The 16894-nt window shown below is 42.3% G+C and overlaps 1 protein-coding gene across 8 annotated transcripts in view; it reads right to left on the bottom strand.

Moving 5' to 3' along the window:
- LOC105277220 (neuronal acetylcholine receptor subunit alpha-7) overlaps nt 1-16894 on the bottom strand; it is a 204143-nt gene that overhangs the window by 24160 nt on the left and 163089 nt on the right. The window contains exon 9 of one of the 8 annotated variants that reach the window (XM_011335436.3): nt 12487-12573. The exons of the other annotated variants lie outside the window; for them this stretch is intronic. Within the exon in view, the coding sequence (XP_011333738.1) occupies nt 12487-12573 (87 nt within the window). The remainder of the gene's footprint in view (nt 1-12486; nt 12574-16894) is intronic. 8 annotated transcript variants of the gene reach the window in all.

Here is a 16894-nt window from a genome sequence, read left to right as displayed (position 1 = left end):
CAAGCAATGTAATGGAGGTAGATGTTCAAATAACAAGTTACGCATATACACATGAAGAGAGAGCCGACTGCTGGCAGCGTGTGACGCAGAGAAAATACGGGAAGATAGCAATTTGCAACGGTGGGTACGGTTTACATTCTCGAACGGTGTCACCCAAATTGCGCGCCGCTGCACGCTTATCAGCAGTAAAAATGATATATCGTCGGGGCCAGGACCACGCAAGGGCTTAATGGCTCGCAAAGTTAAACCTAACTGCGTTTAATTGTAAAATGAATCACGCCTAAGCGCCCCGACGACGGTTTGCGCGGACACCACGAACGAATCACGCAGAAAATAAAATTTGTCGCGGCTTGCCCCGTGAGATGTGCATTCGTGCAAATTGATTCGCGATTCCCCTGCGCCCAATTGTGCGATTCAGCAGACTTGACGGAGTCTTATCGCGACAGCTAGTTGAGTTTAACTTTTACACGAAGCGAGGATCGCGAGAGTATAATTCGTTAATATTTACGAGCCCGTTACTATCTTCAGTCACAAAGTAACGAAACTATGGCTTTCGGGAATATGAGGCAGATTTCACCAAGACGTTTTTCTGAAAATTCATAGTAGACATGATAGACTTTTATACGTTCGATTGCTAATCTTAATTGCTGGTATAAAAGCTATATTGGCGGCGATCGTTGACGCATTGCAGTTAGATAGTTTCGCGGTACATTCTCCGTAATTATCTAGGAATGACAAACGACTGCGCCTGTGCGAAAACAGTTGCGGTTTTCTCTGATATCATCAGCCGAGAGAAAGAGAGAGAGAGAAGGAGAAAGAGAAAGAACCGAAAGTATACGGAAGATAAATACGATCGGGAAAATGCGCTATTCAGTTATGGTTGATTCCAATAATTTCTCTTTCCATTATTGTGCAACCGCATAGATTATGTTACAGCGGGGTAAATTCCCGACATTTGCATCTCTCTTCGAAATGGACCAGCGTTCTCGCTCGCGCGATCGGCTTCATATTTTCTCATATATATATATATACATACATACATACATACATATACATATATATATATATATATATATGTGCGTATGTATCCCTTCATAATGTGCTATCTCTCGTTTTCTCTCTCGTTTCTCCTGGCCAATTCTCGCCGCTGGCGTTATTTCTTCGTTGCGACGTACAATCATGCGCGTATCACTCGCCTTCCACTCGTAAATTATAATTATCGAGCGCCGTTCCTTCTCGCAGCGAGACCAATTACGGAGATCCTGCAAGCTACATGAATTGAGGTTTCCGAAATACGGTGGATGGCATTGTGCCAGATCATTAGGACGAAGTGCCGCGTCTATCGCACACGTTAATCTTCCGGCACGCAGCAAGAAGCGTCAAGATTCGGGGTGCAAATGTTCGTGCTGAATAATCCCGCGAACCCCTAACCACCCTAAACACCTTTAACCTAAGCGTTATCTATTCGCACGATGTTTTTATTGATTCGCGGATTACCTTCGCAAATATTTTCCGCATACATCGCGAAAACACGAAGCTCTCCGTTCCCAGTGTGAATATTTTCGCGCGCATACTGGTTTATTATTTTCCGAAGCGTTCCGCGAGATTTTATTCTGTTCTGCTATCTTTTACGCTCTTGATGACATTTCATTATAGTTCTGTTTCGCTATAGTTTTCAGTTCTCGACAATATTTCGTTCCCATCTATCTTAGAGCATTTGCGCTTCTATCTGTGTTGGTTCTTGGCATGATATTGAATATGTATATTCGCTGTCGTCTCAATATGACTTTAAGTTAATTAGCCTTAAGATATCATGATTATCACTGATTAAAACGTTTGTATGTCCTGATCTAATTCGATTTGATTCTCGACACCAATCGTCCTCATCAATATTGAGCGCAGGTATTCCTGATGCTTTCTTATATATGTATATAAAGAACTCGGTAAAATTAGGTTGCGTCAAAATTTGTGATATTCATACCAACGACTCCCGTTACCGTTAAAATAAATGAAATGTGATAAGGTCGCGATGCATAATCCGAACCGGTACGCGTAATTCTAGAATAATAAATAATTTCCACGTCCGGAAGAGTTATGTTAATTTCATATTACTCGTAATGAATGTTTTACATGAAAGGTATGCGTAATCCGCACTGAAACATCGAGATAAATTCGTACATATGTACGTAATTAAGCCTTAGTTTGTATGAACTTCGTATCGTCGCACCTCTGATTGTGAGTAATACGTCTAAGCTTGAGTTTTAAGCCGTGCTTGAAATATCGATTTTACAGATACGATGGAAATATTCCTTCTGGAATTTTGTACTTTCCAAGTACTTCGACTCTACAATTATGATTACAACTATGTCTGCATATAATCGAGCGGTGCCACTTGAGAAGCAGTGAGCAAGACTAGCGATAATAGGTGATACAGGGAGAAGAAGAAGAAGAAGAAGAAATAGAAAAAAGAGAGGAGAACAGGAGAGGGAGCAATAGGCGAAAAGAGCGATGCACTTTCCATGTATTATCGTCTAATATGCTCCATAAGTGTGGGACTCATTTTGTTGCCAGCAGCAGAGTCAATCAATGTGCGCCATGCACGAAATATACTCTACGTACTGTATGAATCGCGCGAGACACTTCGGATGCTCGAATGCGCGTCAAAGAAACGACAGGGGGGGAGAGAAAGAGAGAGAGAGACAGAAAGAGAAGTACAGTGGGCGATAGAGAGAACGAGCACTAAGTTCTGCAAAATTCGAGGCAGAGCCTAAGTTTCTACGTGAGGTATGCACCAACCAGTTGTTTACGGAGGAACTTTTAATAAGCCTTGCCTGAGAAATAGGGAGAAAAGCGACTTCGTGACTCTCGAAATACGTTCCACAGAGCGAGAGACAGAGGTGGAGGCAAAAACAGACGGGGGGGGGGGGAGAGAGAAACAGAGAAAGAAAGGGAGTGAGACACACTGAAGGCAGAGAAGCTAACTACCAAGTTTGACATAGCATGAGAGGAATAAACGTTGATCGTTCTACGATGCTGTACGTCGTGCCGTACACCTCTATCGCAACGTGTATACGCGACGTTCCAGCGAGTTGACAGATCGACAGCAGAGGGTAGAAATCCGCGAGTGGAGGAACGACACGAGATCGCGAGGAGTTGCGAAGTTAGAACGGCGGAGGAGTGGCAACGACAATGGCGGCGGGTGGTATGGCGGTTTATAAGTAGCTTGGTACAGAGTAGAGTGACTTGTCATACGCTTTACTTATCGTACGGCTACGCAAGTTGAAGTTTCGCGACTGCAGAGCAGACAGGAGGCAGCCTACAAAAGAGAGAAAGAGAGAGAGAGAGAGAGAGAGAGAGAGAGAGAGAGAAAGAAAGGAAGAGAATTATAAGGGTAGTTTCTTGGTAGTAGTTACGCAGAGAAGGAGAGAACTCTTGATTCTCGAGTGGTATTACCGAGTTACAAGCCGTCATTCGGCGCCAATAATTTTTTTACGATCGACATATTTCGAGCTCTTCGCGAATTTCGAAATGTCTCTCCTTTTTTCCACAAATTCAGAATGGATCTCTCACTGAGTACACATTGTTTCGTGTACTCAGCGCTTTAATTCATCCAGGATATCTGATCTTTCTTCGGTCCTGCGACAGATTGTCCCAATTCTACTCATTGTAACGATTAACTTATCTCCGAGACGAAAACGAGATACCACTCGAGAGCGGAGATGCGGAGTAGAAATGAGAGTAAAAAGAAGAGAGCGAGGGAGGAAGAGGCAGGCAGACAGGTGGTCAGAATAGATACAGAGAGATAGAGAGAGAAAGAAAGAACGGCGGAAAGAGACAGTGCTGGATAGTAAGAGACCATTTCCTTGATTCAGAGCCTTCGGTGCAGTTTACACTCTCACGTACTTTTACCACTACCAATGCAATACTAAACTCGTAAATTCGAGGCGCTAGCACCCGGTCGGAAGGTCAGAGACTCTGCGTAGGAGAGAGTTTGCAGATTGAGATCGAGCGTGATAGCATTCGTAGTTTCCACATTCACACACACGCACGCGCAAGCCTCCTCTTCGCGTTCTCCGATAGCGGGTCGCGGAGCTAGTGGAAAAAGAGCTAAAGACCGAAGCAAAGCGTGTCAGATCGCGTGCACATCGGCGATTGACGCGAGTTATGAGCGGTAAGAGATCGGGTGAAAATGATTTCATTTATGAATTCAAATTTTTATAATAATTCGATGAACGCACACGTGAACCGTGAATAGTGTAGCTGATTATTAGTTGCATTCGTGTTCCGTTCCCATAAATACGTATTGATATTAATTAAAATTTGATTGATATTTATGGGAAAGGTTCACCGAAATGACTCAAGATCCAGGAAATGTGCGACATCAATACATGCACACACACATCTCATTGAATTGCGCGTACTCTCATCTAATTTGGTAAATGAGTTTGTTTAATCGCACAGTTCACAATTTGTCACTGCTACTTTCCCGATGTGCACGCGGTTTCAGAGGGAGACAGGTCTGAGAATCTCTCTCGTCGCGCGCTAAGAAGCGTGCGCATCGCTCGTAGGGAATTGGCAGAGCGACAAAGCGTTGCCCGCTTGAATGGGAGAAAGCTTGCGCCGTTCTATTGAAACGCATCAGCTCGCAATTTAGAGCCCTTCGGCGCGAGCGAACACGCACGCCGCCCAAAGGCTCGCCCACACGCGTAATCAAGGGTTGTTAACGTAACGATAGATCCTGCCGACGTGTTCGCAACAGTCGCGAAAGACGTTAAGTAGCTGGATTGATATTGGCGACAGAAGGCCAGGTGGACGTGTCTCACCGTCATATTTCGAGAAGATACAAAAGAACATGATCTTTGTTCAATAAAAAATATATCGATTGGAGAAATATATAAAAAGATCGCTTGATTACTATAAATATAATTCCTGTTGCTTAATTACTAGTAATTTTGTTATGTACTTTGCGTTTTGTGCAGAAAAATATGACGGTGCGACATTTATAGATTTTGGACTGAGATTGCATAGCAGTTTATCGCTGAAATCGGATATTTCGTTCGCATTCAGTCACATACGGCCAACGAAATCATGACGTTGCCTCTATTCAGTCAGACGTGAGCGAGCTTTTGGTAGGTCGATTATCATAATGATCATCGTTCCCCCGTTTCGTGTGCGTTATATCTATACACGTAACTACGTTTCTCCATCCGAGCGAACCCGTGCGCATTGCGTCGCATAATTCACATTTCGCGTGGCGTATAACTTGTGCGACATGGAATTGCCGTTATTTTGAAAGAGTCGCGAGAACTTGGTCGAACTCTATTAAGCACCGTCGATGTGTGCACCGCTCCTGCAGATGCGATTACGCGTTTCCTGCGTGCGATACGCGAGTTATTTCCGTACAAATTTATCACGGCGCGTTATCGGGAAAGCTATCGGGGAGCTACGGAGTTAACGAGCTACGAGATGAAAGAAATTCGCTAGGAAAAAATGCGCAATGCGTACGAGGACGCTTCTGTCATATCGCGAAACGCCATTCGTGAATCACTTTTATGCGAGAATTCGCAGCTCCGCAGTAGAAGCGCCACGCTGAGTCGTATGGTCTCAAGCCCCCACATTCATATCCCACATTTATCGTTACGTATGATCCGTCCGATCCTGGCGACCCAAGATAATCCTGCATACGATCTCCATAGCTAGCTAGATAAAATACGGAACGTCACGACCACATTTGTCGTCCGACGTGGGACATGGATGCGGATCTTTGAAAGCGCGGAGTCTTCCTCGGAAGGACCGCGTAGATTCCTCCCGTTTATCGATGATGACTCTCTAACGGTGTGTGCGATCGAACGAGCTCATATTTTCGTTGGATGTCAAGTTTCATGCGCGATGATAAATAAACGACGACGGTGCGAAACGCATAAAGTGTTTAACGCACATGCACGCCCGCCGTATCTCGTGGTTGTAATTAGGAATGACATATCGCAGTTTAATTGCCCGGCGGGCGATTTATTCGTTACAAAAGCTGTGTGTGTATAAAACGGTACATACGTTCGTGTTGTCTGCATGTATGTACGTACGTACGTGCGTGGGTGCTATGTCTGCCGAGTGTGTGTGTGTGTGTGTGTGTGTGTGTGTGTGTGTGTGTGTGTGTGTGTGTGTATGTTACTGGTCACTGTGCCATTCGTCGATTCATTAACACTGCGTTTGCGATCGATGTTTTATCGTCGATTCTTATTTTACGCGCCATTTATATTTACACTCTCGGATCTTAAAACTTTGTCGCTGCGATTTATCGCGGTTATTCGCGGTCAGTTACAATGCGGAGACCACGCCGGAAAAAAGCAATAAGATGCGCATTGTGGCCGAGCCAAGTACCGCCCTTTCCATTGGCCAAATTTATCGTCCTGCCCAGCGGACGACCGTTAAAAGGACCTTTTCCGCTTTTTGCATCATCGCGTCTGCAATCCAGCCAACGTTTCCCAGTTTTGTAAATCGCGTCGAAGCACTCATGTCCGTGATGTAAAAAAGTTAACTTTAACGCGCAACTCCGCTGCTGCATTTATCGATTAATTATTCCTCTAATGGTCAACGGCGACTGTAACACATAATAACGAAATACGCGATACGTAATTATATCTTCGTTACGTTTGCTGAATTATAGACGCGAATTTATGTTGCCGTAATACTCGGCGGTGTATATCAATCATTCCATTTACATTCAATCTGGCAAGTTCAGGTATACATATTCCAGTTAGCTTGCTTTGCCGTGTAACCATTATCGTCATAGAAATAACGTAATATCATGTACGCAGTAAATGCGTACAAATAAAATAATCTTCTATCAGGTTTTAGTATATGTATTTTAAAGTGTCTCTAAGTAGTGGAGAGCAACTTGCAACAAAACAAAAAAATACATAACAGGGATGAGAATTATAACGCTCGCCGACTTTATTTCAAAGGATATGCATTATATATATGTATAAGACACAATGTCAGATAATAACAAAAATTCCTTGAACGTGACAATAAGATGAAAGTAAGTCCAATATGTGTTTCCGAGTCGCATCAGTATTTGTTGCAAAAACCAAATGTAAAGTCTGCGGATTGCGTAAATGACATGGTAAACGATTCGATTCGCAACGTTGCCATACGCCGATATGCAAATTTAGGCGACGTGATGTGGTCGGGATCGATATGATTATCACACAAATTAGATCGTCGAAAATTCGCAATGTCGATCACCGGCCAAACAAATATCACGTGTTCTTTCGAGACCACGTAAATGACTGCAAGCGCTTACACGATAAGCGCGCGCGCGTTAATTAATTTTCACAAATCGGTTCGTTCGACCATTCTAAACCCTGGACGCCTGCGACGAATGCCTGCCGACAAAAGCGCTGCTTGCGATAGCAGTTGTAATGACGCACACGACATGCTAGTCAGATTCAATTATTTTATTTCCGCGTGGTGCGTCAATGGCGACGTGATCATGATATCAAATTATATTACCTCATGGGATATTAGATATCACTCGATCGGCCGCGATTAGTTGGAGGCACGTTTCGCGGTCGTGCTTGTCGTCATCGTTGTTGCCGCGAATAGAAAGAATGGCCGCAATGGGAGTTTGTCCGAAATCCAATCTGACACCATTAATTCGATTCCCGACATACGCGACACACATACGCATATTTTTCAATCCATCGCTGCAAAATTTAATTTGATATTTAAATATCAAATAGTCCGGAACATGTACACCGACTCCGTATTTTTGCGTGTCATGAATAATCGAGGATAGACAAAAGAGGTAGAGAAAGGAAAAGAGAGAGAGAGAGAGAGAGAGAGAGGCACAGAGAAAGAGAGAAAAAAAGATAGAGTGATCGCTGAAAGTTATTACTGGATAGAAAATGCATTCTGATTGAGAGATAAGACACAAGATAGATCCGATACATAGACTCGTTAACAATAGTACAGACTTAAAAACAGAATGTACAAATTACATTTACGATTAACATACACACATACATGTATGTGTACGTGAATTAATATGTCTCGTTTTTCTTTCTTGTCTGTTTAGTCCGCACCGATTTGCATTCACTCGATTATTGTGTTCGAGCGCGTTTGTCGATATCAGTCATACTCGTTTTTGCGAAATTTGATTCCAACGCTACGAACGGCAGCTACGAATGTTTTACCGATAATGAAACAGCCATTTATATTCCATACTCTCAACACGATTAAATTAAAATCATAATTTGTTATTGCGTATACATTTTTTTTGCGCGATCGCGTTGGAAATTCGATACGTGTCCGCGGGATAGATATAATTGCGCGATAATACGAAATTGTTCTGTCGCCCCGAAATGTGAAAATATATGCTCCGAAATGTGAAGAGGGAATGGGTCGCGAAAGATGTGCGCCAAATGCAGGAAGGAAATTTTTCGCGCGTTCGTGTGTCAGCCGAAGCAGCTTATGCTCGCTCGTGTCTTTGAATTTACATGAGCCTTTAAATTTCCACGTGAATGCTCCGCTCGTTCTGTGCGGTGCATTCGATATAAGTATCCTTAGAAACGAGAACGGCCGTCACAAGAGCGCGTACTTTTGCCTCTACTTTGCGAATTTTCGGCCGGTCAGAAACTGCTTTAGAAATTAAATACCACGCGGAAGGAAATTTCAGATCTTTTGACTTTTGACAGATCTTCAAGATAATCGGAGTCTCGTCTAAGCGTATGAAAGAATCGAGATATATTTCGCTTTCACGAATCGGTTCACTTTTTTCATCTGCCTTGTAACGTCTTCGCCATAAATTTTCTTTACTAAATAATAATAAAAACATAAAGACAACTTCGTTACAGAGTTTGTTTTCGCGATTTCAGCTTAGCATTAAGTATGCTCTATATCGGGCGAAAAGGACTCGTTGTAAGCGCACGGGATTACGATAGCGCTTTTTCTCTTTAATAATGTTTTCCGAGCAAGCCAAGCAGAGGAGGGGAATTTTTTTCAAGGGAATATCACGCGTCAGGGAGAATTCGTTCGATAACGACGCAAGTTAAAGCTGATTATACTTCGGAGCACGCTTTCGAGGTTGATTGCAAGGAGTTGGCCGGAGTCGGTTTTGTGCTTCATTTATGAGCCACTTTAATTCGTAGGGAAATACGCTCAAAGGACTCACGATACTGAGTCGAGTCAAGCCCGAATTGATGTATATGACATAGGATTACGCAAAGTAGCCCGCGATGACGAGATGGAGTGAAGCTTTTATGAGTGATGCGCTTATTATGTTGTAATTCACCACCTGCTATAACTGCTAAAGTTTTAACGCTCGGAAACACATTTAACTCTATATAGCGCATGCCGTGTTCTACGTTTCATTTCCTGCCCGCCACATCGAATAACAGCCGGTTGTCTTTCCCCGCGCTTCTTACTGGGACGTTTATCCTTTTACTATACGTCGCTCATAAAGATTCATAACGTAATAACGGTGCTCGTGGCAGGATGAGATGATGTGCTCGGCAATTTGTCATCCTGAGATGCATCCTTTATTATAAAGTCGTTAGCGTTCGGGCGAAGATTTTGGAAGAAGATTAACTAAGACACTTAAAAATTGAACAAACTTCCGGACTAATGTAGGTGATACTTACTTTTCTCAATTAATTATAAGTTGAAGGATTAACAAAGAATTTTATTGTCTTTGTTCATTGAAAGTTATGTATATTTTTATTGCAAAATATACATATTCTACTAAAATATATATTATTATATATACTATTACAGAAGGATTAATGTTCAGAAATAGAAGTGTACTTGTACGGCTTTACATTTATACGGTATAAATGATATAGATTATAAAGATTATAAAGATTAAATAGAGATAACGAGGATGTGATAAAGATGACGAGAATGTAGCGCTGCAACAGCGCAAATAGATTTCGTATCATCAAGTAATACTGAGAAAATGAAACTGAAATTGATGAACTATTTGCTATTAAAAACGATATTATGAAACTTTGTTTATGTGATGCGAAGTTACTCCCGCTAATGCAATCTGACTTCTGCACAATCCAAGTTCGCATCTATACGACCCCTGATTGCGAAATAAACCCGTGCTTGAGCAGCTTAATCCTTCCGTAATTGTTTCTCCCGTTACCAGGATATAATTATCGTTTCTTGACCGTCGCACGTATTCCATGCGCCTTTATGCGTCGGTACCTTGGTAAACAGTACGTGACCCTCAGGTTGCACGTGGAAATCGTCGCTTTTGGCCAATGGAAAGTATCGATGCGCTAAAATTGCTATGAAAACGGTTAATAATGTAACAGTCCTTTTAACGGTTAAATGTGATTTAGCTTTTCAATAAATATAATATTCAAAAATTGTCACGCACAAATATCTATAATATTCCGCCGAAAATACATTTAATTTTAATTTCCGTAAATTTTTTGAAATATTCGTACAACGCAACACGGAACAGACATCGTTTGATAAAAAGATTATTGTTACTGTTGCTAGTTACTGTTTTATAACTGTACCACTTTAATTTGTGATTAAACAGTTTTATTCTTGAGTGAATAGCGTTAACTAAAAATAGCGTTAACTAAAAAAATAACTTGTTTAATATAAACTATCTAAAAATGTCACCGTGTTTCGTGTTCTGCGATCAGTGTGAATGATATCGATGTAGTGACTAAGTTGTGGAAATGAGAATATGGAGAATGGAGAGAGGACAAGTTTCATCGGAAATTGGCTTCTTCTTATAAATGCAAAAAAGAAAGTAACGGGAATTCGGCGAAAAGGCGAAAAACTCATCACTCGCAACGCGATGCCAGATACAATAGTTTCGATTTAGCACAGGCGACAAGTATCTGTCAGCGAGTTTGCGAGCAAGCGTTTTCGGAGAAAATTTCGAAGATCGTGATTGCAGTTGCCGCGTTTGTCAAGTCTTACCTGATGCTGCATCAACGTGCAAGCATTACACTCGTGAAAGACGTGTTAAGCAGTGATTACATTCAGCAGACATTGCCTGTAACATACACACGCATATCCACTCTCACCTTGCACTCGTGGCACATTCACACCGCATCGTCTACTTGCACTTCTATCGCGTCCCAGATAGACACGATCGACAATATTATCGTATCGCAAAATTGGGTGCTCATGCAGGTTATAGATACCTACATGTACCATTTCAATCCTCGTCAAACGCGTTAATAAATATTTTCTTGTTATTCTCGTGGATTGAATAATAATGAATGGAAATTGTGTGATTGTATCCAATAACTCCTCTGGATTGCATGTACGTGCACCATAACATTTTCTGTATAAATTGTTTATTGTATTATCCAAGAGAAGATATTTAAAAAGAGAGTATTGAGTAATAAATTGAATAGATTTAAATCACTCGTTCGATCGCATGAAAAATAATAATTTTCACATATTGTTTTATTGTCCCAATTGATATAACTTTTTTATAAAAATAATCCATATGCATTGTGTTAGCGATATTCATCTGCATCTTAATTATTAAGAAAACGTTACACGCGTGCGGAATATTTATTATTATAAATTAATTGATGTTTTTTGATAATTCCAGTTGACAAATATCATTAATATAGCGTAGAATATCACTGCGATGATCTTATCATTATTCATATGACAAGTTATGGGAAAGTTGAAGGAGAGAATCTAGACGGTCCCTTTGACGTGAATGAGAGAGGACGCGACGTGCGGGGAGTTTTCCACTTTCGAATTTATCGCGAAACTCAGATTGCTCGCGAGATCGATCTCTTTTATTTTTCTATATCGCGTCTTCTTCAATTTACAGTTCTTTGAGCTCTCCAACGAGTTCGTTATAATCACATAATTATTAATTAAGCAAATTACGCGTGTATCTAAATGCATCGCGTTTGTAAACACATCAATATTGAGTGGGAAGAAGAGCCGCGCCTGTTAGAGACCTTAGCATTCTGATTGAGAATGCGCTCGATACCAATCTTTGCAATTGCAATCTTCGCACACAGGAATCATACCAATTTAAAAGACAATTTACTTGGAAGTCACGCCTTTCTAGTTTCCAATAGACACAGAGTCTCTTTTATCCGCTTCACGAAATAGTAGTTGAGCCAGATTATCGCGATAGTATATTGATTACCTTCTGACATTAAAGCGGAAATTAGCTTACGATGTAAGTTAAGATATCTCGGCATGGGATCGCAGGATATTATGTAAAACGCAAGCTTTTTGTTCTTAATGGTCGTGGAGCTGATTGAAAAGGTAATAATAAGTGCTTGCTTCGAATTTAGATAGGCGAGATCGTAAATTGTTATCGATAATAAATTGTTTCGCAAAATTGTAACGAAAGATAATATTCGAAAATTCGGTCATTGCGAGCCTTGCCGATCTATTCCCGCGTTAAAGAAAGGGTGAAACTCCCCACAGCGTCGAATCAAGCCTCATCGGGGTAGGCAGGTAGGAAAGGTGGATCGGTACCTATAAGTGGCACCGCCTCGGAGGTTCGCGTCAACACGTGGGCCACCAGCAGGGAAAACACCGTCTGTGACAACAGGATGGTCACACCTGCAACATCATACACACACACACCCGCCTGATTTCGTGTCCTGCATCAGCGTAGACGACGTGCATGGGTGCGCGAAACCAATCCGATCGATTGATCGATCGGTTCATCACCGCTGCATCTCTTCGTTCCTCTTTCTCTGTTTCTCTTTCTCACTCTCACTCTTCCACTTTATCTCCTTTTCGAGAATTATTCTCTGAATCACGTGGAATTTTCCTGCGAGCAAACATTGCGCGCAAAAAGAAAAAAAATATAAAGAGACCGAAGATGGGAAACGCGTTGCGGGAGAACTCGCGAGGAAGAATAGGATCGACATTTTCGCGGAACTTCCGCGCGGTTGCAACTGCGACCATTACCATCGGTCGCGATGGCAAGCTCCACCATTTCTCTCCCTGCTTTCGTCGCGCCCGGTTTCACGGAGGAACTCTTTAGAGCAGTCACGCGAATTTCATCGGTGTCATCCAACTGGGGGCTCCCGGGGAAGCCGGCGGAATACGTGGGTGGATTTTGCAGAATCGCCTACGAGGATATGAGGATCGTGGTGAGAGAAGACGTAGACCTTCCGGGAAACCCGACAGTCCTCTGCGAATTGGTGTTGCTATTGGTTTTTCCAACGAACTCGGCGGATATCAGCGGGCATTTGTAACGGATCATCTCGGTCACCAGATGGAAATGATCGCAGTCGGAAAACATTAATCCATTAAAAGGAAAATGCAATGTCATTCTACGTTTATTCTCCGAATAAACGAATGATCCCTCTGCGTTAAACGCGGAAATTCTTGCGATGGAAACAAATATCTTTGCGATTCATTAATTTGTCATGGTATTGTGTGCCATTTGTCGCGATCAAGCTCAATCGCCAGCAAGAAATGAATCTCCTGGGCACGCGTGCACGTCGTCTACGCGACAAAGATCCAGATAAATTACATTCAATGACAAAACGATCCTTGTTCACGAACTTCTTGCTCTAGCTTCTCGTCCGAACGACCGTTTTTCTTCCGAGAAGAAAGGCATTGTCACACCGGCGGAGTGTCAATGTCGCTTGTTTAATCCCAAGTAGATTGGATGTTATGAAGGCCGACTATTTTGGGGATCAAAGGGTTCGCGTAATCCACCGAGCTGACCGATAAATTGGCGCGGGCTTAGAAAACTGATCGAACAGAATCGCAACGTGTATCCCCGATTATCGGATGCACGAATGTACTTGCTGCCGCTATGCAACAACCTGCGTCGATCCTTGCATAGACGAGACTTTGGCTCTGTCCGACAATTCGAATGATCAATTCGCGTCCAAGAAATCTACTTCACGAACCGATTTCTCGCGCTAATTCCTCTTCGCTCAAATCGGCTTTATTCATCTCCGGACGTGAGGATTTATCGACGTCTTGCGGAAAATTCGTTCAATTTCGAAGAAATGCGACACGTGGTATCGCCTGTCCGTCCAAGAATTCACGGGTAACCAATCTCTGCAATAGATTCGGACCGTGCCAATTCATCGGCGATTCTCGCGAATCGAGAAATTCGCGTGAACCTTAAAGCTGCTCGTTGCGTGGAAGCGTGTGATAGTGGTCTCGCTGGCACCAAGATTGGATCCGTACGTGCGCCGACTTCATGACGAAATTATGGATGCAAATCCGTGGACAGAGCGGTCGCATCACGATCCTGTTCAAAAGGAATCGTCTATCCGTGCGTGTCATCCATCCTCGATGATAGAGATCCGGCTTTACATTTTGTCCCGGCAATCGTTATTAAATATAATAAACATCGTACTATTCTTATCATAAATATTCTACATGCATCATAGTAATTTTATTTTAATATTATTATTATCATTATTAAAATTTTTCTATCATATTCATTATGTTATTATTATTATTATCGAATGATGAATTTGGAAGACTTTTTGCTCGATTGTCGCAAACTTTACTTCTTCTTCTTTCGTGTCAATCTATTCTATTTCCGCATCAGATCAAAAGAGATTTACCGAGCTCGAGATGATGATACAAAATAATACTCCTGCCGGAACCTCGTCGCCTAATTCTCAGTTTCGCGTCGTCCTTTGTTCTTTCCCGAGCGGATTTTCGCGTGAACGTGCACTAAAAATTGCGCGCGCGCATTTTTGCGCATAAGAAGACACACAAGCGCGAGAGATGATGGTCGTCTCTCTGGTACGCACGAGATATAATATAACATCAACGAATATTTCAGCACGATCGCTCCACGTCAGTTACCACGCTCGTCAGCTACTGTGCACGTCCTGTATGAAAGCCCTTCTTTGACGTCCCTTTGTGGCGCGACGCTCGCAAGCGCGAATGTATTATCAGCTACGTAACGCAGTGACTATTATCAACTCTCACGGCTTTTCAATTATCATAAATCGATAAACTGATTAATGTGCATATTGTTTATTAAATTTTTCTTTCTTTCACGAATAACAATAGCCTTCAAAACCAACAAGCGAGCGAGAGTTAATAACGTCTACAAGCGGAAGCGTCGATGGTATCTCGCTTCGCACGATCTGAATCTTACCTCTTGTCCCGCTAAATCATTATCACGGGTACGCATCGTCTTTAAATAAGCGGATAGGCGGAGGAGAGAAAATGATAGATAGAATGAACGAGGAGAGAAGAGATAGAACGAGAAGAAGAAGAGTACGAGAAAAAAAGAAAGAGAGACAGAGACAGCACGAAACGAATGGTCGAGAGGATGGAATATGTCGGGTTTGGAGATAGATCGTGCGGGAGGATTCAATGGTAGAGAAGAGGAAAATAGGATCAAGCCAAAGACTGCGTGAGCAGGACCGACAGACGGAGAGAAGACTAGAAAAAGAGACAGACAGATAAACAGAGAGAGAGAGAGAGAGAGAGAGAGAGTCTGGATCAAAGGATGGACGGAGCGAGAGAAAAGCTCAAGCCGATTCCAGTTACCTGCGCTGGGATGATGTCGGCAGATGCCAGGGTACATTGCGCTAAACATCTCTGTCGACACGAGAACGAAGGTAGATACGATCCATAAAACGCGAATTAGCGCGTAATCGCACGCGACCAAGTACCGCAATTGTCATCGCGGTTTTATCGTAAAGTCGAAACTTTCGCGAGAGCGCGGTGACGGAAACCGCGATTCTTCTTCGCGCTTCGGAACAACTCCATGCTGACAAAACGTTCAACTTTCTTCTTCGAGGACAAAGATGTGCGAGTTAACGCAAAGTTAACAGCCCAGTCTGCCAATTAACACTGTACTTATCGTGATTAGTTACGTGAGCGGGATTATACGATTGAAAAACGAGCGAGACGTTATTTGTAATCCTCGCGCAACGCTCGATCTTCCGTAATTTATCAAAGAAAAATCGGCATGTCGTCACGTTCTGGCGTGAATTATGGTTTCACGCGCGTGCAATGGAAATGGAGAATTCCAGTACGATCTTCGAGAATTGTGTGAGTCGCATGAAAATTGCAACGTGACGTACGTTACCTTATTTACTCCTGAAATGAATAACGCGAGCTCTGAAGAATATTTGAACAAAGCGATCTCTCTGAGGTGAGACAAATCCAATTAGCGATGCGATCCCGGCGCCTGTCGCCCGTACTCGCTTGCACTCTTTTGTACTTTGTAGGACGAGATTTGCAACACGTGGACTCACGCGAGTTTGCACGCGCTGAGATGCGTCACGCGCAGTAACGTTTCTCAATGATATCGCATCCGTGCACAAAACTATTAATTGTGTTTTATCAAATAACTCTCTTGACTATATATATAATATAGATATTAATATATGTATATATATAATATATATATCGCTCGAAACGAAACATATCAACACCAACCAACAGACATTACACGTGTATACTTAACGTAGATATGTGGAAAGCATATATATAGTGTTACAGGCAATGTCCGAGTATACAGGCACTTTCAGAAAACCCAACGAACCAGCAGCTTGCAAGGTGGAAATGAAGAAATCAGGGCAAAGAGAAAGAAAGTGAGTGTGGTAGAAGAAAGAGAGACAGAAGAGAGAAACAGACTGAGACTGAGAGAAAAAGAGAATAAGACATAGATAGATATAGATAGAAGTGTAAATCGATATCCTCTGATAATTATGCAGCAGCAAAACGGTGGCGAAACAAAGAAACGATAAAAAAGAAGAGAAGCTCGCCAGAGACAAATAAATCGGTCAGATTGCATCGGTACTTTGTCGTAAGAGATATAGATGTTTTCCAGTGTGATGATAGTGATGGTCATAGTGCTGGTACTGGTGATGATGGTGTGACAGTAAATCGTGATGGAAAGAAGGAAAGTAAAAGTTATCGAACGTGACTCATTAAT

This window comes from Ooceraea biroi, chromosome 3 (genome assembly GCF_003672135.1).
Source record: "Ooceraea biroi isolate clonal line C1 chromosome 3, Obir_v5.4, whole genome shotgun sequence".
Taxonomy (NCBI): Eukaryota; Metazoa; Arthropoda; class Insecta; order Hymenoptera; family Formicidae; genus Ooceraea; species Ooceraea biroi.
Note: the sequence above shows the minus strand (reverse complement) of the source record. Positions and strands in the feature narration are given on the sequence as shown.